Source organism: Acomys minous (genome assembly GCF_964271855.1).
Source record: "Acomys minous genome assembly, chromosome: 14".
NCBI lineage: Eukaryota > Metazoa > Chordata > Mammalia > Rodentia > Muridae > Acomys > Acomys minous.
The window spans coordinates 16,610,173-16,632,794 of record NC_140496.1 but is presented as its reverse complement, the minus strand read 5'-3'; the positions used below and the strand labels follow the sequence as shown (position 1 = coordinate 16,632,794).

The 22,622-nt window shown below is 48.1% G+C and overlaps 1 protein-coding gene across 4 annotated transcripts in view; it reads left to right on the top strand.

The window, feature by feature from the left end:
- ZNRF1 (zinc and ring finger 1) overlaps positions 1 to 22,460 on the top strand; it is a 92,977-nt gene extending 70,517 nt beyond the window's left edge. The window contains exons 2-5 of one of the 4 annotated variants that reach the window (XM_084756703.1): positions 5,800 to 5,895; positions 18,097 to 18,202; positions 20,867 to 20,958; positions 22,158 to 22,460. In XM_084756703.1, the coding sequence (XP_084612829.1) occupies positions 5,800 to 5,895; positions 18,097 to 18,202; positions 20,867 to 20,924 (260 nt within the window). In that variant the 3' untranslated portion in view covers positions 20,925 to 20,958; positions 22,158 to 22,460. The other 3 variants (XM_084756704.1, XM_084756705.1, XM_084756706.1) reach the window with 3 other exon arrangements.
- Positions 22,461 to 22,622: the final 162 nt, after the last annotated feature.

The following is a 22,622-nucleotide window of genomic DNA, read 5'->3' as shown; positions in this document are numbered from 1 at the left end:
TAAGAAACACACCCACCTTTTCCCAATTGGCTGTCATTCCAGCATTTCATGTTATAGCTGTTCCATATCCTCACCGGCATTTGGTGATGTCAATTTTATTATTGACATCTTTAAAAAATTTTTTTTCTTGACACACACACACATGCTTGAATGCACGGGCACACACTTTGGGGGGGGTTCCCCTGAGCTCTAGAAGAGAACTGCAGAGGCCAAGTCCAGAAAAGAGTTGATGAAAGAGAAAAGAATTAGAACAGCTGACCCTTTCTTTGTCTGGAATATTCTTCAGGAGACATAACTCACACATCAGTTCATTAGTTGATATAGTTATTATACATTGGGTTTTTTGAGAGGGAAAGGTGTGGAGAGAAAAAATATATGGAACCTATGATATAGAAATGTAGCATCTCTCATGGCATCGTTGTCACCTGTCTATAATAAATCCCACTTGATCAGTTCGTGTAGCCAAGTCCTGTTTTATTGTCAGTAATCATCACAGGATGTGGCAGGTAAAATCAGCCCTGGCATCTGGGAACTGACTGGTAGAACAGAATTGGGGTGGTGTCCTCGGATCTCCCAGCTGAGATGTGCCACAGTGTTTGTTACTCTGTCTGCAGCTAGGCCCCTCCAGGGTGTGCCGCTCCCTTCACCGTGGTTCCTTCTTTTGATTCCCTCCACCTTTAGGTGATCCCAGAGACAAGCAGAACTGGGGCAGCCATTAAAATAGCGCATCAGCATCAGGAGGGAGGGGGAGGGAGGGTGGGGAGAGAAACTGGAGCAACAAGCAGCAGCTCTTGGTCCTGCCCAGGAAATCAGGTCTTAAAGGAGAAGGTTTCAGTTTGGGAAAATGAGAGGTACATCTGTGCTCAGAGCTTGGCAATTCGTAGCTTAGGCTGTAGAACATGGAGGTGGGTTGGGAGCTCTCTGAGCCTGCTGTCCCTGTCAGACTGAGAAGCCCAGTTAGCCTGCTCCAGGAAGATGCTTTTTAATTCACATGACGACACTGTAGGCTTTCTTGAGGCCACTCTTGATTCGCTTGCCAGTGGTCCTAACCTGACATTCCAGATGGGCTCCCTTGAGTTGGCGCAGCGCAGGCTTGTCTTCTTTTGATCTGAGTCTCTGGTAGATAACTGCGTGCCAAAGACTCCCACTTAAACTGTGCACTTGTAGAAAGGAAGCAGCTGGGCTCTGGAGGATAGGCCCCTTTTCTTTTGTGTCTTAGAAAGGATAGGAGATAGGAGAGAGATTTGGTTTTGTGTGTTTTTGTTTTTTGTTTTGTTTTGTTTTGTTTTGTTTTTTGTCCTCTTTGGCTACTTTTGGCTACTCTTGATAGAATCTTGTAGTGATATTTGCGTGGTAGAGCCACCAAGCGCACAGTAATGCACTCCTTTCTCATCTGAGACATGAGCAGAGCAGGGTAGGCAACAAGTTGGGGAAGCCACCAGCTCTGCCTCAGTGTACCACAGGAGACGAGGGTGAGCTTTAACCAGTGCCAGTGGCAAATATTGAGGACAAGTGGGGAGAAGCTCCTGGAGCTCGGGCTGCCCCATCCCCAGGTGTGCCAGGTGGTTGCACCAGGTGACTTGGGGGCATCTGGCAGAACCACCTGTGGTTTTCTCCTGAAGGAAAATGAAGATTCTTATGGCCGCTCTAGAGCACTGAGGAGGTGTGAGGAAGCCATATGGCCTGGCCAGCTCTGCAGATCTTGGGTTTACCTTGGTCTGCAAAGCTGATTTCATTCAGTGCAGACTTACTTCCAAAATGGGATAAAGATTTCCAAGAAGTTTTGACCATCAAATAGTTCATAAATATCAGTATTTGTCATTCTATAGGGCTGTTGGTGCTGAATCAAGACTGGACAGATACAAGAAAAGATTGGGGCAGTAAAGTATAGAATTCATCTTGATCATCGGATGACCTTTCAGGAAAGAAGGTGGGGACATTAGCTTTTTCCCCCTAGCTCTCCTTTTCTTTTTCTTCTTCTTCTTCTTCTTCTTCTTCTTCTTCTTCTTCTTCTTCTTCTTCTTCTTCCCTTTCTTTCTTTCTTTCTTTCTTTCTTTCTTTCTCACCTTTTGCCCTTTACTTTTATCTGAAAGGTAATTTGCAGACTCAGCATCTTCCAGCCAGACTCAGCATCTTCCAGCCAGCCTGTGCTGTAGGCTCTGGGCCAAGTAGAATGCTGAATTCTGGAATTCTGACCGTCCTCATTAACGGAATTCCTAGAAAAGGGTTATTGTTTAGGGATTATTCAGAAGCATGGGTGTGGGGCAGGGCTGAAAATCGGAAGCAATTTGAAGACTTGCATCTGTTGTGCTTGGTGCTGAGCGGGCCTCTGTGCTTGTTGGGCAGTGCTGCAGCGGGGTGCTGGCTCCAGGGCAGACTGCTAGGTATCAGCTCTCGCTCTTTCTGGCTCTGTTAATGTTGAACAAGTTACTTGAGATTTTGACCTTCACTGTGTTCTGTAAAATAGAGTTAATATAGTACCTGCCTATTGATAGTTCTTATACGGAACCATACATAAGTAGCTATTAAAACACAGTGGCTCTCCATAGAAACAACTCCACAAATGCAAAGTACTGTTTACCTACTGCAAGAGGAGACCTGTTTCCACATTGGCAGTGTGGATGGGACCAGTGCGAGTTTACCTCCTTAGCCCTCAGCCTCAGTCCTTCCTCGTGTCTTCCTCCTCACTTACTGCTCTAGGCCTGATAATGATATCTCATTCAGTGTTTGCAAGCATGGGATGAGTTCCTCCATATTTTCCAGTAGTAAAGTGACGGGCCAGGGAGGGATATATTACTTACTAAGGCCTTGAGTCTAGAAAACCTCATCATATTGCATGAAAATAGTTCCTAATTACTTTGTGAGCCTTGTAAAATAAGTTAAAACAAAAACACCGAGAGACACGGACCTGCCTGCTTTTGGTTAAGACATGGTTCTCCCTGCCACGTCAGGCTTCGTCTTCCAGAGGTTTACTATTTCCCAGCTTACCTGTTCCTCAGAATCCCACGCCACTTCCTCTCTTGATGAAGAGCTTTAGACCCTAACCCTCACCCTGAGAAGATTCAGTGTGGTCTCAACTCTACTGTCCCGTATGTGCCCTCGCCCTGCACCAAGCCATGCTGGGGCTCCTTCTTCATCCAATGAAGAGACTGCTCTCAACCCCAGTCTCACTCAGCCTTTTGTCCCCTAGGGTACAAATGTCTAGTGACATTTAGACCTTGCTGAGTGGCCTGCTCGCCAATATCTGTGGTAACTTGACCCCTTCTCCTTCACTCAGCACCTCACATCGGAAGACAGGACTATCGTGATGCTTTTCCAGGAATTACCTAAATCTCAGAAATGCAAGGGAAATACGCAGCGTGGGAAATGTAGACTTTTTCTAGTTACAGATCAGTTGACCTCTGTATATGTGCCCAGGCTAGGATCGGAGGACCTGTCTGGTGGCCTCTGTGCCACTGTAGCCCCACCACCCAGCCTGTAACAGGCGCTAACCCAGGAGTGCAGCAAACAGGTATTCTCCGAGCTGTCTAACTTCCTGAGAGCCTTTGCTCCTGTGAGTGGGAAACAGCAGAAATTCTTTTGTAATCACACAGGAGTTAAGTTAGAAATGACGAGTGTCTTTGCTCTGAGACTTGTGTTTATCCCTCCTCTCTCTGTTACATTTGTGGCCCTTCGAAGCTGGCTGTAAAAAATAAGCAGCCTGGTCCTTCTTTTGGTCTTCTGCTTTTGTTACTTATGGCCTTGTAACCATGCAGAGGTCAGGTATGGTGGGATGTAGATGCTGAGAATTTTTAAGGAAGTGGACCAGGGGGGTAGGAGCCACACCCTGGAGTCCACTTCAGCTGCAGTTAGCTGAGCACTAAGCCTTCTCTTCGGTCCTGTAGCATTATAGATACTTGCTGTGGTGGCACACATCTTTAATCTCAGCACTCAGAGGCAGAGGCGAACAGATCTCTGTGAGTTTGAAGGCACTGTGGTATACATAGCGAGTTTCAGGATAGCCAGGGCTACATAGAGGTTTTGGTTATTTATTTTTTTAAGCATTATCATTGAGAAAAATATTTGAAGACTTCAAGTAAGTACCCTGTGTGATTTGCTTCCTGTCCCTGTGCCACTTTACCCCAGTCACAGCTTTCCATACAGATTAGCAGGGGGTGTGAGGGACACTGGAGAAGGTGTGAACGCCTTTGTCTTAGGACTCACAACCATGTGTTTGAATGCTTGTCCTTTTCTCTGTTTCTTTAAAAATGTTTCAGGGTAGACAGAGGCAGGCAGAACTGTGAGTTTCAAGGCCAGCTTGGCCCACATAGTAAGTTCCAGATGAGCCAGGACTCCACAGTGAGACCCTGTCTCAAATAAGGCTGAGGTTGGGGAGCAGGCTGGAGAGGTGACCCAGTGGTTTACTAGCATTGACTACTCTTGCTTCCCAGGACCCACATGGCAGCTCACAACCATCTGTAATGCCCTCTTCTGACCTCCACGTGAATCAGGCATATATGTGCCACACGTACATATATGCTAGCAACACACACACACACAAATTTTCAAAAAATAAATATTGTAGATGGCCATTACACCTGAAAACTAATGGAAGAGTGAAGTCTTTGCACAGTAATTAGATGTGTTACGTTATGTTAGCTCATCCAGGCCAGGTAAGTAAGAGTCGTTGTCACCAAAGAAATAAACTGGTGTACACAAATGAGTGAGACATCAGTAACTTTTCAAAGTTGGTGGGTCTGTGGTAGAATTTGCATGCAAAGAATTGACCTCTTTGAAACTGTTCAATAATAAAAAATGAAAAAGATCGAAATTCGTCTATCAACAATCTTAACACTGGGCATGTTCTTCAGTGCATTAGCTTGCTGGGGTGGGGAGTGACCAAACTACTAAGTGTGTGCCTCTGTGCGTGTATCCCTCCCCAGAAGTTAACTTTCCACCAGGCAGTGGTGGCCCCAGCCTTCAATCCCAGCACTCGGGAGCAGAGGCAAGTGGATCTCTCTGAGTTTGAGGCCAGCCTGGTCTACAAAGCAGGACAGCCAAAGCTATGCAGAGGACTGTTTACACAGAGAAACACTGTGTTTCAAAAAAATAAATAAAATAAAATAAAATAAAGAAACAAAAACAGAACAAACCAAAAAAGAAAAAGTTAGCTTTGCTTAATTGTAGTTCAACCAGAACTTAACAATACTGTTTCAGTGCTGAGGAGCCCTTTGGTGTGTAGCAGTCCGGATGCCCTGGGGATAAAATAGCAGATTACAATGACCTGTGCTCTCCTGGCATCAGAAACAGCTGCTTTACTTAGCAGCATTAGGACCACTCTGGAGAGCCTCCTACTCCTCCCACCTCTCCCAGGCTGATCACATACTTCCTAAAGGATACAGCTGCCTTAGTTTCAAGGGAGGCCAGGGATGCTTGGGTGAAACACGAAGTTGCTGAGTGTGTGAGGTGGAGGTGCAGCTGACAGTAGGGACTCCTCCAGTGGAGAGAGGGGCCCAGTGGGTGTCAGGCTCTGATGTGTAAAGATTATTTGGCTGCCTTAGGTTGTTGCTTCCCTAGCCGTCTTGTCTACTAGACCACATTGAAAAGGTCTGAAAGAGCCAGGTGGTGGCACACACCTTTAATCCCAGCACTTGGGAGGCAGAGGCAGACAAATCACTGAGTTCGAGGCCAGCCTGGTCTACAAAGCGAGTCCAGGACAGTCACATCTACACAGATAAACCCTGTCTCGAAAAACCAAAAGAAAAAAGAAAAGATCTAAAAGAACATGAACCTCAAGTCATTCTGTTTTCTTTCTTTCAGGTTTCAAGTGCCCCATTTGCTCCAAGTCTGTGGCATCCGATGAGATGGAAATGCACTTTATAATGTGTCTGAGCAAACCTCGCCTGTCCTACAATGGTAAGAGCTGTCTGTCTGTCTGTCTGCTTCTTGATGTCAAGATGATTTGAACAGTTGGGGGTCTAGCTTCCAGGTTGGCGGGGGGACTCTAAATTGTTTTATTTTAGCAGCAATGTCTGTGTGATGGTGAGGAACCTGCTGTTCTGGAGAGCCTTGGTTATAAGGTAGAGTGGCTGAGGAGCAGCCAGGGAAGGCAAGTTCCAGGCCAGGGCCACAGTGGTGAGAAGGCTTTCAGCGCTCAGTCTGTCCTGTGCCTTCTGCACCTCCATTCTGTGGCCTTCGGTTGGGAGGCAAAGCCATTCTTTCCCCTATTTATGACCCTGACCATGGGAGGCTCCAGGACAAATGGGCTCGTTCTAGAGAATACCATGTCTCCATGGGCAAGGTAGGCCATGGTGCTGATGGCCTAGAGAGAGCCAATCACTTCCTGTTCATTTCCAGCTCAGGTGAACACCTGCTTAAGCCATGTGACAGCAGTTGGAACAAATAAGTTCAATTTGGAGATTACTTTGGAGATTAGTGCATGAGAGGGTCTCCGTGTCCCACCATAGCTTCCTGCCTAGAGGCTGCTTTAGAGTTGAGCAGGAGCCAGACGGTGGTGGGGCACGCCTTTAATGCCAGCATTTGGGAGGCAGAGCCAGGGCTACACAGAGAAACCCTGTCTTGAAAAACCAAAGAAAGAAAAAAGAAAAAGAAAGACTTTACTGAATCCAGTGGGGATGGAATCGTAGGGTCTGGAGGATTCGGTGGCACCTGTGTCACTGTAGCATGTGTCACTATAGCATGAAGTTGAGTGCCAGACCTACCCAGTATGTTGTAGGTACATTTCTGGAGTTCAAAGGTAAATCTTCCTCTGCCCACTGACTCCATAATTTAGACTAGTTGTTCAGCTTAGTACAGCCTCAGTTTTCTGTCCCATAAAATGAAGATAGTGCTCTCTGCACACAAAACCCTCTAGCACAGAGCTCTGCACATGACAGTGTTTAGAATATCACAGCTTTCATGGAAAAAGCAAGGCCCCACAGCGCACCCTGACTGCACGCTGCCCAGTCTGTGCTGCTGGGGATGGCTGGCTTTCCATTCCTCTAGCAATGTTTGCCAGGGCAGTGTGCTCTCTGTAAGGTCGACGGGGGGGGGGGGGGGGGGGGGGGGGAAGGTTTGGGGATCGGGGGTGTGGATCCATTCTCAGGTTAGTGTCACAGCAGCCCTGGGAGGAGTGCGGGCCTCTGAGAGCCTAAGGCTGTCTCTCTCCTGCCACCTGAGGTGTCCTGACGACAGTATCAGCCCAGGAAGGGCTCAGGACTCCCAAGGGATCCTGGAAAATAAATCAGACTATTATAACCTGACTGATGTTCTTAAAAAAACACCAGGTTGAAAAAAAACAAAAACAAAAACAAAACACCAGGTTGAGTAGATTTTACTTGAAATTTTTAGGGCCAAAGATGTTTAAGATTTTGGGTTGTTTTTTTTTTTAATTTTTGAGGATTTGTGTAGGTATGAGCAGTCATACTTCTCTACTGAGAACAATCTAGAACCCAAAGCCCCACATGTTTTGAATTTCATGTCCCTACTCAAAAACTTCAAGGGCTAAAGGTAGAATGCTAGCTTAGCATGCACAGGGCCCTGGGTTCCGTTCTAGCACACACACCCCCCATATTTTATATTTGGGGTGCTAGAATGGAATCCAGGGCCTTGTAAAATATAAAATAATATATTTTACTTATAGTATATACTTAAAATATAAATAAAATAAAAATACATCTTAGATTTTTCCAACAAGATTTGTGTTCTTAAACCTCCTCCTCGCCTGGCCAAAGGATCCCAGTTGCTGAAGACTTGTGGGTGTGCCGTAGAGCCAGCTGTGGGGCAGGCTGTGGGCCTGTTGTCGCTGCCTTAGCTGGCCTTCCCCTGCTCAAGCTGAGCCTTGTCCCTGTCTCTGCCTGGAACCTTGGAAGGAGAGGCCCTGTGTCTCAGCATTTGCTTCTGCCCCACGTGTGTCGAGACCATGTGAAGACTGTTTTGTCCTGTGGGCTGCTGGCGAGAACTCTGTGTAGACACTGCCTTTGCTGTCCTAGCACAAAGAAGCTTCAGAGGGGTCTTGGCCTGAGAGAGCTTGGCTGTTAGAACCGCTGGGGAGAACTTTGTAATAATGTCCGTGCAGACACGGTGCTATCAGGGCTGCCCGAAACAGTCACCTCACATGGTAAGTTAGGGTCTGCATAGCTGTGAGGAGACACCATGACCTCAGCAACTCCTATAAAGAAAAACATTTAACTGGGGCTGACTTACAGTGTCAGAGGTTTAGTCCATTATCATGGTGGGAAGCATGGCGGCAAGCAGGCAGACATGGTGCTGAGAGTTCTGCATCTGGATCTGCAGGGAGCAAGAAGAAAATGAATCACATTTCCTCCAAGAAGGCCATACCTACTGCAACTAGGCAGCACCTCCTGATAGTGCCACTCCCTGTGGATGTGTGGAGGCCATTTTTATTCATCTCCACCTTCTAGTCCCTGGCCCCCATAAGGTTGTAGCCATATCATAATGCAAAATGCATTTAGTCCATCTGTAAAAGTCCCTATAGTCTATCACAATATCAGCACTGTCTAAAAGTCTCTTCTGAGCCCATGTAGTCTCCTAATTGTAATCCCTTGTAAAATAAAAATAAAAAGCATATCACGTACTTCAAACATACAATGGCACAGAGTATACATTACCATTCCAAAAGGAATGAGGAAATACTGGACCAAGGCAGATAGCCAGGCAAACTCAAACTCTGCATTTTCACGTCTGATGTCAGAACACTCTTCAGATCTCCAACTCCTTTTGGCTTTGCTGACTGTAATACACTTCTTTCTCTTGGGCTGGCTCCACTCTGCATCTCCAACAGGTTGGGGTTTCCATGGCAATCCAGGCTTCACACAGTGGCATCTCTGGGCCTCCACGCAGGGACACCCCTTACAGGACTCTGGCCTTGGTCACAGAGGGAGATTCCATAACCCCTTTCTTCTGTCCTTGACTCTAAAGCCAGAACCGCATGGCCACAGCTGCAGAGTTCTGCTGTTTGCTGGGCCTGGAACGTGGCCCCTTGTTCAGTTACATCTTCACCAGATTTCTGTTTTCAGTGGTTTCCTTCTCGGCCTAAGCTTGACTGTCCTGGAACTTGCTCTGTAGACCAGGCTGGCCTCAACCTTTGAGATCCAGCAGCTTCTGTCTTCTGAGTGCTGGGGTCCATCATGTGCCTGGACCTAAACTGTTCTTTAATTTCTTTGTTCCATTTAATATCAGGCTTGAACTGTATATTTTGTATTTCTTTCTTACTCAGCTTATTCCTTTTCATTATAGATTTTCATAAGAATGACCACTAATAACCACAGGACAGTCAATACTAGGCTGTGTTGAAATTTCCTTTGCCAAAGCAACTAATCCAAAACTCTTCAAGTCAGCCCCAGGCTGACTTTCTTGGACAAGGGCAAAAGGCAGCCCCATTCTTCACCAAAATATCACAAGAATTGTCTCTAGCCCACACACTAACACTCTTCGCTACAGTTCAAATCCCTCAGTGCCACTGTCTTCTATGTCCCTACTAGGAGGGTCCACTAAGCCCAGGTAAAGTGCTCAATGTCTTTTCTAATCCATCGTCTCAGAATCCACATTCCTTCCAACAAAGCATGGTCAGGCCTGTCACAGCAACAACCGCAGTCCCGGTAACAACTCCTCTAAGTTAGAGTTTCTGTTGCTGTGAGGAGACACCTCCTGTAAAGGAGGACATTCAGTGCAGAGAGGCTGTGGCAGCATGGTCACCGTGTGTTCGATCTTTTTCCCTCTGAAGACACCAGAGGTAACAGGATAGTGTTTGCTACCTAGGTTGTGTTTGGACTGGGGTGCTTACCACATGTTAAAATTCAGACAAAACATGAACTTTTGGGTCCCTTAGGCCACAGCCTCCAAGGCTGTGTGTGGTCCTCCTTTGGTTTTCCTGGTAACATGTTCTACATAGTTTTTCTTTTCTTTTCTTTTCTTTTCTTTCTTTCTTTCTTTCTTTCTTTTTTTTTTTTTTTTTTGAGAGACAGGGTTTCTCTGTGTAGTCTTGGCTGTCCTAGACTCGGCTGGCCTCGAACTCACAGCGATCTGCCTGCCTCTGCCTCCCAAGTACTAGGATTAAAGGCGTGCACCACCACACCTGGCTTCAGTCTCACATTTAAAAAAAAAAAAAAAGGCTCAGAGGTTAGGAACTTGGCTGCGCTTCCAGAAAACCTGGATTAAATTTCCAGCCCCCACGTGCTAGCTCACAGCTATCTGTAACTCCAGTTCGAAGGGAGCTGATGGCTTCATATAGGAAAAACATCCATACACACGAATAGATTTTTTTTTGGCGGGGGGGGGGGGGGGGGGGGGAGAGGACAGGGTTTCTCTTTAGCCCTGGCTGTCCTGGACTTGCTGTGTAGACCAGGCTGGCCCTGCTCTCACAGAATCCGCCTGCCTCTGCCTCCCAGGTGCTGGGATTAAAGGTGTGCACCACCACACCCAGTTCAAATAGATCTTTAAAATAAAAAATTTTTAAAGATTTATTTGTTGATTATCTATACAGTCTTCTGCCTGCATGTACTCCTGCATGCCAGAAGAGGGCACCAGATTGTCATTGTAGATAGGTGTGAGCCACCATGTGTTTGCTGGGAATTGAACTCATGACCTTTGGAAGAGCAGCCAGTGCTCTTAACCTCTGAGCCATCTCTCCAGCCCCTAATTTTGTTGTTTAGTTTTGTTTTTTGTTTTTGTTTTTCAAGATGTTTTTCTCTCCGTCATAGCCCTGGCTGACCTAGAAGTCTCTTTGTAGTCCAAGCTGGTCTCAAACTCACAGAGGTCCTCCTACTTCTACCTCCTGGGTGCTGGGACTGAAGGTGTGAGCCTTTTTAAAGAGAAAGGTAATGAGGAAGTCTGGCCCGAGGCAATGAGCTCTTGGACTCTTTCTTCAGCGGTGGTGAAGCTCGGTTTTCTAATGGAAGATGGCTGCAGGGCCTGGAGAGATGGCTCAGTGGTGGTTAAGAGTACCTGGCAGGCCGGGCATAGTAATCCCAGCACTCGGGAGGCAGAGGCTGGTGGATTTCTGTGAGTTCAAGGCCAGCCTGGTCTACAAAGTGAGTCCAGGACAGCTACATAGAGAAACCCTGAGGGAGTGGGGGAAGTGCTTATTCTTTGCAAAGGACCCAGTTTTTTTTGTTTTTTTTGTTTTTTTGTTTTTTTTTTTGGTTTTTTGAGACAAGGTTTCTCTGTGTAGCCTTGGCTGTCCTAGACTCGCTTTGTAGACCAGGCTGGCCTCGAACTCACAGCGATCTGCCTGCCTCTGCCTCCCGAGTGCTGGGATTAAAGGCGTGCGCCACCACGCCCGGCTAAAGGACCCAGTTTTATTCCCAGCACTTCCGTGGAGGTTCACCTCCGTGGACACCAGGCACACTTAGGCTGCATAGACATTTGTGCAGGCAAAACACTTGTACACACACACACACACACACACACACACACTAATAAAATAAAAGAAAAGGTTTAAGTGACTCAAGGGCTGAGAATGCGTGCCTGTTGTGTGTGAGGCTCTGATTTCCAGAAGTAGGAAAAGGAGAGGGGGAGGGATGTGAGCACCAGTGAACACGCTAGTGAGCTCTGGGACCTCCTGGTCACTGTCCTAGAGACCTACACATGCACACACACATCGCTCACACCTTCCACGGTTGCTGGCACCAATTGAAATTTTTATAGAATTTATGATGGTTATGTAAGATGAAGCTTAGTTAGCTACTAAAGAAAAAAAGTAGGAGCCTCCTAAATGAGGCAGATAGAAAGTAGTGTTTTTCTTAATATGAAGGTTGGCCCAAGTAGAGAGGGCTGGAAGGCTTCCAATAGCTGCCTGCCAGTTTTTGTTTTGTTTTGTTTTAGTTTAGGGAAAGCAAGACCAGTTTAACTGGTCCAGCCAGTGTTCAGAAAAAGAGAGACCTGGCACCTGGTGCTACTAGGGCAAGAACTCCGCCAGGTGACCAGCAGAGCCCTTGCTGGAGGAGCAGTGGGGACAAGCTTCTTACCCGTCTGAGTGATCCTGTGGCAGCCCTGAGCCTAGTGACCCCCGGAAGCTGAGGGAGCTACAGAGAAGAGAGGAAGTTTACCTCTGTTTAAACCCATTTCTCTCTTACCAAAACCTCCAGCCATCATGCTGCCCAGCCGGAGGCAGAGGTAGGCTTTTCCTCAGCGTTGTGATACCATAGAGGTGACTCAAAGCTGAAGGGTGTTGCGCCAAGACTTGCCAGCACTCCTTGCTGCAGATGTTCTGGTGAGGCAGTCAGTTTGCTACAGCATCCAGGGCACAGGGACCAGTACACTGCTTCAGTAGATTCCCAGATTGTGTTGTGGGGTGCAGGCCTGGGGCTGGGTTTTATCTTTACAATGGTCCCCCCGCATCCTGTGCAAAACTCTGAAAATGCTTTTGTGTGAGCTCCTGCCTGCCTGCCTCCCTCCTTCCCTTCCTTCCTTTCCATTTATTTAGTGTGAGTGCCCACATGTGGGTGTGTGCCATTGCACACGAGTGGAAGCCAGAAGACCATGTAGATTCTAGGGATTGGACTCAGACTCCCAGGATCTGCAGCAAGTTACCCACTGTGCCATCTTACCAGCCCCATGTACTTTCTTGAAGGAATTGGGACATGTAGGTGCATGTAGAGGGCAGAGGTCAACATCAGATGTCTTCTTCACTTTTCTACTTTGGTTTTCTTTTTAGATTTGCTTTTTTAGCTTTTTATATCTATGAATGTTTTACAGGCACGCGCGCACGTGTGTACGTGTGTATGTATGCGCGCACACAGCATGCTTGTCAGAATAAGGTACCAGATAGGTGCACTAGAACTAGAATTACTTAGGAACGGAACCCCGTTATTCTGCAAAAGCAACAAGTACACTGAGCTGCTGAGCTGGCTCTTCAGCCCTTTTTTCTTTTTCTTTTCTTTCTTTTTTTTTTCTTTTCTTTTTTTTTTTTTTTTTTTTGAGATGGGTTATCTCATTGAACCTGGAGCTCATGGGGTTAGCTAGGTTTAGCTGGCTACTGAATCCTAGGGACTCTCCTGTCCCTGCTTTTTCGGTGCTAGGATTAGAGGCATGTACAATTACGTTGGAGTTTGGGTTTGTTTTTGTTTGGTTTGGTTGGTTGTTTTGTTTTGTTTTGTTTGAGACTGGTTTCTCTGTGTAGTCCTGACTGTCCTGGAACTCACTCTGTAGACCAGGCTCCCTCTGCTGGGATTAAAGACATGTGCCACCAGGCCTAGCTATGCTGGGCTTTTATATAGGTGCTGGAATGAACTCAGGTCCTAGTGCCTGAGCGGCAGGCGCTGTACCAACTGAGTCATCTCTCTAGCCCACATAAATAAGCTCTCTTTAAAGGAGTGGAAGCCTGGCTCCCCTAAAAGCAGGAAAGCTTTTTACAGTCAGCTGCTACAGTCAGCCTGGTTGGAGCCACTGACCTGGGCAGGCAAGTACAGTATTTCCTGTCTTCTGCTAACAGATATTATAGTTAGGATGGGAGTGCTCTGCCCTTCCTGGGCTGGGGAACTCAGATCCCTGCTGAAGAGTTGGCCCAGCCCTGAGCTTGGCTCCTCCCAGAGCTGTTGTTAGGTGCTGCAGCAGTGGACGTGTCTGTCTGCTAGAGAGCTAGAAGGAGGGATCTGCCCATCTGGCTGCTGCTGACCTGTTGGTCAGATTAACAGCTCACTCACTGTGCCCAGGAGTGGCAGGGAGGCTTGTGGGGGCTCTGTCAGGAGGGAACAGAACTAGAGGCTAAAGGAGCGGGCACTGCATGCAGAACCTGGGGACAGCTTTTTGTCTCCATAAAACACCCCAGCCCTTTGCTGTCTTTAGTTGACTTTCCCCCTCTGGGTATCGTCATTGCAGCCAAACTTGTCAGAACATCGGAGTATACCTCATGGTCCAGGGGTATTGGATAGGGTGTTGGCTGACAGAGGACACGCCATCATTGCTACAAAAGGAGTCCGCTGATGCCCCTACCTTGTCCTGTCCGCCAACACATCAGAGCAGCAGCAGCTCTGTGCTTGCCAGCGATGGTGTAAGGGCAGGCTCATCTGTGCCTAAGCTACACCTTTTGCTGGTTTTCCTCTTGGCTTCCTCACTGGCACGCCACAGTGGGCAGTGTAGCTGTGTGCCCCTGCTCTCAGCCAGATCTGAGCTGCACCTCAGCCTTCCCTCCCAGGCCCATGCCACCAAGAGTTCTGGGACCCCTTGGTGAGGGCCTTGCCAGAGCTAAGTCCTGGGATGTCAGAGGCAGCAGTGCTGATCCTCACTCTGCCCTGTCCTTTGTGAGCATCCGGGGACTCCATACACTTCACAGAAATGGAAAATGTAACCTCCCTGTGAAATGTGTGGTGGTTTTTTGGTTTTGGTTTTGGTTTGACGTGTTTGTTTCTGGTTTGGGGGTTTTGGTGGTGGGGGTGGTATTGGTGATGGTGGTGGTTGGTTGGTTTGTTGGTTGGTTGGTTGGTTGATTTGGATTGGTGTTTGATTTTTCAACACAGAATTTCTCAGCCAGGAGTGGTAATACACGCCTTTAAATCCCAGCACTTGGGAGGTAGAGACAGGAGGATGCTATGAGTTCGAGGTCTACAAAGGGAATTCAGGATAGCCAAGATTACCTAGAGAAACCCTGTCTCAAAACAAACAAACAAACAAACAAACAAACAAAAACAAAACAAAACAAAAACCACACAGGATTTCTCTACATAACCCTGGCTGTCCTGAACTCACTTTGTAGACCAGGCTGGCCTCGAACTCACAGAGATCCACCTGCCTCTGCCTCCCAATTGCTGGGATTTAAAGGCGTGCGCCACCACACCCAACACTGGGCAATGTTCCCTGGACCTTTAAAGGAAGCAGGTAGGACAGCAGATTGAAGGAGCTCCAGCCTGAGAGTGGGGCACTTAGCAACTGCAGAGTTGTCCATCTGCCGGGGTCTGCAGGAGTCCCTGAGGTTTCTCTAAAGTGCTTAGTACATAGCTGGCTCAGGAAAGCAAGAGCCTTTTTCTTCTTCCTCTTCCATGACTTTCCTTTGATAGATGGCAGGTGTCACAGTGTTGTACCTAATCTGAGACAGCAGAGGGATGCCATTTTCTCCATCCCTACCTGTCTGCAGGCTTCCTGCCTACTGTTTGGGCTGCTGTTCGGGCTGTTGTCGGTTGGTTCCTTTGTGTGGTTGGAGGCTCTGGCATCAGCACCATCTGATACTGACCCCAGCCAGGCCACACTCCCCCACAGGCAGTGACACTGGTTGGGTTTGCTCATGGCATCAAGAAAGTTGCAGGCATATCCCAGTTGAAAGCCTGCTCTCTAGCGCTGTATTATTTATCTCTCCTCTGTCTGTTCACAAACCACCTTACCCGTCAGTGTTCTAATGCTGTGAAGAGGCAGCATGGGCACAGCAGCTCTTCTAAAGGGAAACATTTAATTGAGGATGGCTTTCAGTTTCAGAGGCCACTTAGTTCATGGCAGAAAACATGGTGGCACACATGCTGGAGAGGCAGCTGAGAGTTCTATATATGAATGGTCAGGCAGCAGGAAGAGAGAGAGAGAGAGAGACACTTGGTCTCGGTTGAGCATTTGAAACCGCAAAGCCCACCCCTGGTGATACTTCTTCCAGTAAGGTCACACCTCCTAACCCTGTCAAGTTACACCACTCCCTAATGACCAAGCATTCAAATCTGTGGGTTTATGGGGACCATTCCTACTCAAATAACCATACCAGTGCACTCTTTGTTTATTGGTTTTGTTTTGTTTGTTTGTTTTGAGATAGGATCCTACGTCACAAAGTAAAGCTCTGGCTGTTCTGGAACTCACTCTGTAGACTAGGCTGGCGTCAGATACAGAGATCGGCCTCCTGAGTCCTGGGATTAAAGGTGTGCGCTGCCATGCCAAGCTTCCAGCACACTTCTCTCTCTCTCCCTCTCTCTCCCCCCCCTTCTCTCTCTCTCTCTCTCCCCCCCCCCCCCCGCCCCTCTCTCTCTTTTGGTTTTTCGAGGCAGGGTTTCTCTGTACGTAGTAGCCTTTGCTGTCCTGGACTTGCCCAAGCTGCTGTTGAACTCCCAGAGATCCTCCTGCATCTGCCTCCAGAGTGCTGGGATTACAGATGTGCACCATCACACCCAGCCCAGTGCACTTCTTTATTGAGGATTTTCAATGTCAAAATAACACAAAAGAACGTAAAGGGTGCTTTGCTTCTAACCCTCCTTTCTGTCACTTTTTCTTACCTGCCTAAACAATTATATATGGTATCTAGTGCTTTAAGAGACCCTTTGGGGTGTCCTTACACTTTCTAAGCTTATACTGTTCTTTCTATTGTACCCTTAGCTTAGCTAAATGTTTAAAGAGAAAGTGTGACCACAAGTTGTCCCAGTGGTCAGGAAAGTACCTTCCCCTTCAACTTTTCTGGACGTGCTCCAGGATTCTTGGTAGGGAACTTTGAGTCAGCAGGCTCTTCTAGCCTATGAATAATCCATATTTTATGAATCTTTAGTAATTTTTCCCCACCAAAATTAGGAAATAAAGAAACAGCAATGGTAAGAGAGGTCATTAGAACAAAGGGCCCCAATCTTGGCACAAGCATTTTCAAGCCCCCTGACAAAGGCAGGGCAAAGGTCCTGAGTTCCAATTCTCAGCAACCACATAGTGGCTCACAGCCACCTATAATGTGATCTGGTGTCTTATTCTGGTGTGCAGGCACACATGAGGTATACTATATAAATAATAAATAAATCTTTAAAAAGAAACAAAACAATTGTTGTCTGCTCTTCCAAAGGTCCTAAGTTCAATTCCCAGCAACTACATGGTGGCTCCCAACCGTCTATAATAGGATCTGATGCCATCTTCTGGCCTGCAGGTGTACATGCAGGCAGAACACTGTTTACATAATAATAAATAAATAAAAGCCCAGCAGTGGTGGTGCACATCTTTTTTTTTTTCCTGTTTGTTTGTTTTTGTTTTTTTGAGACAAGGTCTCTTTGTGTTAGCTTTGGCTGTTCTGGATTCACTTTGTAGACCAGGCTGGCCTCGAACTCACAGCTATTCACCTGCCTCTGCCTCCCGAGTGCTGGGATTAAAGGTCTGTGCCACCTCACCCAGCGGTGGTGCACATCTTTAATCCTAGCAGAGGCAGGTGGATCTCTGAGTTCAGTGCCAGCCTGGTCTACAGAGTGAGTTCCAGGACAGCCAGAGCTATACAGGGAAACCCTGTCTCGGAACACACACACACACACACACACACACACACACACACACACACAGGAGAGGGGGGAGGGAGGAGAGGAGAGGAGAGGAAAGAAGAGGAAAACAGAGACAGAATGGACATAGTCCATGACCGATAGCCTGAGTGCTGGTGAGTGACCTGTTCTAAGCTGTCCGTCCTGAACAGCCATAACCTGCTCACCGGATGTTCTGTTGTGGTAGGGCTAATGTCCGGGTAATTCCATGTCACCTCTGTATAGGTCTGCCTGTGGCTTTATCAGAGTTTAGTCTAAACTTTTTCCTTGGATACTCTATCCTTCTGTCTGTACATGTTGTCCCACGTGTAGAAGTCTCAATTGGAATGTTGCTTTGGAGATAAACAATAGACACCTTGCCTTTTCTTGTGGAGTGTCACAAGGACAGATACATACATGCCATTGCCCTGCCCCGAGAACATGTGTGCTCCTGCTGCACGGTCAGAGTTGCCTGCAGATGGAGCTCCCCTACTCCACCTCTAATACCTCTTGGCTTAGCACAGGAAACTGAGATTCCACAGCGCAGTATGAATGTCGCCTGGGAGCCTGGCCTCACCCTGCCTATGACTCCTTGAATCTCTTTGCAAGCTGTCTCAGCAGCCTTCCTGAAGGTCCCAGGTGGCCTGGAACCTTACCTCTCCCGCCCCAGCCTATTCCTCTGGCTCATAGCACTGTGAAGTTGTCCAGGCCTTCCGTGCTGTCTGAGTAAGCGCATTTTTCTGTGCCCCTCCCACCTGGGCTTCTAGGTCAGACGGCTCTTGTAGATCACTGCATATTTCTCCCGTTGCTGTGTGGCCCACATACAAAGCATAGGGGGTTAGGTCATGCAAGTGGCTCCTAGACCTGGGTTTGCTCTGTGCCACCCATCCGCTGGTGATCAACGCTGTCTCTCCTGTCTCTCTTGCAGATGATGTGCTGACTAAAGATGCGGGTGAGTGTGTCATCTGCCTGGAGGAGCTGCTTCAGGGGGACACGATAGCCAGGCTGCCTTGCCTGTGCATCTATCACAAAAGGTACTAGGGCCTGGCAAGAAGGACTCTGCCAAATCCACCTCCATGGGGAGATCCCTTCACCAGTCATCCAGTCTTCTTTGGTTATGGGATGGCCTGTATACTCTTTGATCTCTGATAGGAGTCAGACATCTACTGTGGGGACCAGAAGGCTCAGTCATTACAAGGGCAGAGCAGAGGTGAATTGCTCAAGGTCCTACTGAGCTTCAGCAGTTCAGAGGAGCCAGTGGGTAGACCTGGCTTAGAGGAACAAACAAGCCCACCCGGAGCTTGACTCCTCCTCCTTCTCCTGCAGAGAGAGAGGTATCAAGGGCCTGGTGTCCTTGCTGGTCTGTGTGGCACCCTCTTGCCCCAAGGACCAGTATTCAGGACCAAGAGCTGCTATAATTAGCCAGGCCAAGATTCGTCCTCTGCCTTCAACAGTATTCTTAGTCTCTTTCCTAACTGGAAAGGAGACACCTCCCTGTCCAGGACAGGAGCACACCCTGTATTCCTGGGCCTAGCACCTGTTCTCTGCTCCTCCAGCCTGCACTGTTTTCTGGCACAGGGCCTTTTCCAAGTGCAATCCCAGACTGCTGGTTTTCAATGTCATACCTGTGCCTGTGTGTGATTGGGAGAACTGTGCCTTGTGGCCTGGTTTCCACCACAGATTGCTGCAGCATCCCAGGAGGCACTAACCAGAGCCAGGAGAGGAAACCCCTGGTTCTGGGAGACCTAAGCAAATTATCTCTTTGGCATAATGGCACAGGCCTTTCATCTCAGTACTCGGGATGCAGAGGCAGATGGATTTTTATGAGTTCAAGGCCAGCCTGGTCTACAGAGCGAGTTCCTGAACTGCCATGGCTTCATGGAGAAACGCTTTTCTCAAAAAGAGTCCACTATAAACGCTGGAGAGCGAGGCCTTACTACACTCCTACCCCAAGGCTCATCTCCCCTTGCTGCTGTTATATCTCAGCTAGGTAGACTTGGAGCTCCTGAGAGCCCTCATCACCCCAGACCTGGCCAGCCTCTTGTACAGGTCTCACTTCCTGCCTCTTGAGCCTTGGAGACAGTTAACCTGCTGCCCTATGCCGTCCACCTGTTCTCACCTCCTTAGTACTAGCTGTTGCTATCCTGGGCTCCCAATACTTGGACTTTGAGCCTCGCAAGAACAGATCTACCAAAGCCTGTTCCTGTCTCCTGCCAGGCCAGGGTTTTTTTTGTTTTGTTTTGTTTTTAGTTTTCAAGACAGGGTTTCTCTGTGTAGCCTTTGCTGTTTGCTGTCCTGGACTCATTTTTTAAACCAGGCTAGCTTCAATCACAAGGCGATCCGCCTGCCTCTGCCACCGGAGTGCTGGGGTTAAAGGAATGCACCACACCCGGCTTTATTTTTTTCTTTTCTTTCTTTTTATTTTCTTGATTCTTAAAAAATTATTATATTCATTTATGTATTATTTAGTTTATTGAGGCAGAGTTTCAGTATGTAGCTTTGGCTATCCAGGAGCTCACTATGTAGTCTGGGCTGAACTTACAGAGACCCACCTGCCTCTGCCTCTCAAATGCTAGGATTAAAGGTATGTGCCATCACTACCATACCCAGCTTTTTTTTTCTTATTTTATGTGCATGTGTGTTTTGCTTTTGTGTTATGTGCACTACGTGTGTTCCTGGTACTTACTGAGACCAGAAGAGGTCATTGAATTCCCAGGACCTGCAGTTAAAGATATTTGTGAGCCACTATGTATGTATATGCTAGGAACTGAACCTAGCTCTTCTAAAAGAGCAGCTAGGACTCTTAATTACTCCCCAGCCCTTAGGATTATTCTCCCCCCCCCCCACCCCCCTTGGTTTTTTGTTTTTCAAGACAGGGTTTCTCTGTGTAGCCCTGGCTGTCCTGGACTCACTTTGTAGACCAGGCTGGTCTTGAACTCACAAAGATCTGCCTCCCTAGTACTGGGATTAAAAGTGTGCACCACCATGCCTGACAAAAAAAAAAAATTAATTTTAAATTATGAGCCTGGCGTGGTGGTGCACACCTTTAATCCCAGCACTTGGGAGGCAGAGGCAGGTGTATTGCTGTGAGTTTGAGGCCAGCCTGGTCTACAAAATGAGTCCAGAACAGCTAGGGCTACACAGAGAGACCCTTGTCTCAAAAAAAAAAAAATTATGGGTATGGTGTGTGTGCATCTGAGTTTAGGAGTCTACCAAGGCCAGACAGGTGAGGTCTCTGGAGCTGGACTCATGGGGTGTCTGAGAACCAAAAACTTGGGTCCTCTGAAAGAGCAGCGTCACTCTCAGCCACTGACCCATCTCCCGAGCTCTCCACCTGCCTCTCCGTCCACTCTCAGGACACCATTTTTTATATTCTCCCTTCTCCTGTTTCAGGTGGGTGGGCGCATAATCATTTTTCCCTGGGGTCCTTTCAGGAGAAATTTAGAAAGCCTTCCCTGACCAGATGTGGTGGCACACTCCTTTAATCCCAGCACTCGGGAGGCAGAGGCAGGCGGATCTCTGAGTTCAAGGCCAGCCTGGTCTACAAAGCAAGTCCAGGACAGCCAAGGCTACACAGAGAAACCCTGTCTCGAAAAATTAAAAAGGAAGCCTTTCCTGTGTGTCCAAATCCTTGCAAGGCCCCTTGGCGGCACAGTGTTGCCAGCAGCTGATGTGTTCCCCCTTGACCCCCACTCCAGCTGTATAGACTCGTGGTTCGAAGTGAACAGATCTTGTCCAGAACATCCTGCTGACTGACCCTGCTGGGCTTGCTTGCTGACTCCTCTCAAAGGTGAGCCCACATTTGATGGGGGGCTCTGGGTTTAGGGTAAAGTTTCTGGGAGCTGGGGGAGAGGAATTGGGTTGCCTGCTAACACCCTGCCCTAGAGAAAGCAGAACCAGACAGACAGAAGCCATCTCCTCAGGGAGCAGTTCCCAGGAAGTTCCTGGGGGTGGGGGGAAGCGTAAGAGAGGGACAGTAACATACTCCTGAAGAACACTATGCAAAGGCAGAATCAATCCTTGGCTCCTTTCCCTCAGGAGAGGCAGAAAGATACCCTGCAGAGTGCATGGGCTGAAGCGGATGAGCCCCAGCCAGGCGCTGCAGCTGTCTCATTGCGGCAGCTGGCGCATCCTCCCTCACCTCTGAGACTAAGTAGATGACCTGTGGAACAGGACACTGTCCACTGCAAAGTGCTGCTCTGAGATCTTTTCACTGCTGGTTCTTCCACCTGCTGGCCACCTCACCCCACTTCTAGGGGAATCTGAGGGTTCCAGGCCATACTCTGCCCATCTGTCCACGGCACAATGTCACAAGAACAGCGGGCCAGCATGACAATCCCTCCCACACATGCATATGTGTGTCTGGTGTAACTGTTGGATCTGACGTCTATTTCTCCCCCAGGGCACCTTGTTTAACTGCTGACCCCTGCCCCAATCCTGTCACCCACCCTGCCTGTGCCTTCTGAGGTCTGTGGTGGTCTCTCTCTCTCTCTCTCCCTCCCTCCCTCCTTATTTCCTTCCTTCCTTCCTTCCTTTTTTCCTCCTCTTGACCAACAGAACTTAAGCCCCAGAAAACCCAGTAGCCATCCCACTTCATCTCACACGTAAAGTCTTGGGGGAAAGGAAATCTCTTTTCTTCTTTCTCCTTTGTTCTGTTTTCTTTTGTTAGGTTTATTTTATTTATTCCAAGTAAATGCCCAGAACAGCTGACGGTATCAGGCAAATCAGGGACATTTGCTCTTTTTACCTTCACCTCAAAATCTGATGACAAGGGGAGAAGACAAAGCAAGGGTGAGAGTGAGGCAGAGGGACTGGATCCCAGCTCCAGAAGGCAGGTCCAAATTGCCGGCATGATGTTTGGCTTCCGGTGGGCCTTCCTGGACTGAACCAGCTGCCCAGCCTGCCCTCAGGGGACACACTGCTGCCACCGTGAAATGCAGCTGCAGCTCAGCCAGACAGAGCATGGCTGACTTCTTCCGACCCACACAGGAACAGACAGCCCCTGCTCCTGGGAGGAGGCTCCTCGGACACTGGACAGAGCTGAGCTTGGGACACCAGAGGGAACAGGGCAGCCTTCTGCGCTAACTTCCAGAAAATGGTCCTCCCTCCTCCCTGAGGACTCCCAACTAGATGAGAGCGAGCCTGAGAGAAGAATGAATTGACCTCCATCCTTCCCCTCACCCTCAACCAGGAGGGAAAGGGCGTTTTCTTTTCCACCTTTGAACGGCGTTGTGGGTCTGTCTTTAAAGTGTTTACAACAACAAAAAATTATATAAAAAAAAGTCTAGTGTCGACTGGTGTTTTCCCTCGTGATGTTTACAGATTGCTGTTTGCTGCCCAGCTAAAACCCACTCAACGACAGAACCACAGCCATGTCCTCCCTCACTGCTAGTGCTGATGGCGGGCGGGTGGGCAGGCTGGTACACGGTCACTTCCTTTGCCCAGTACCCCAGT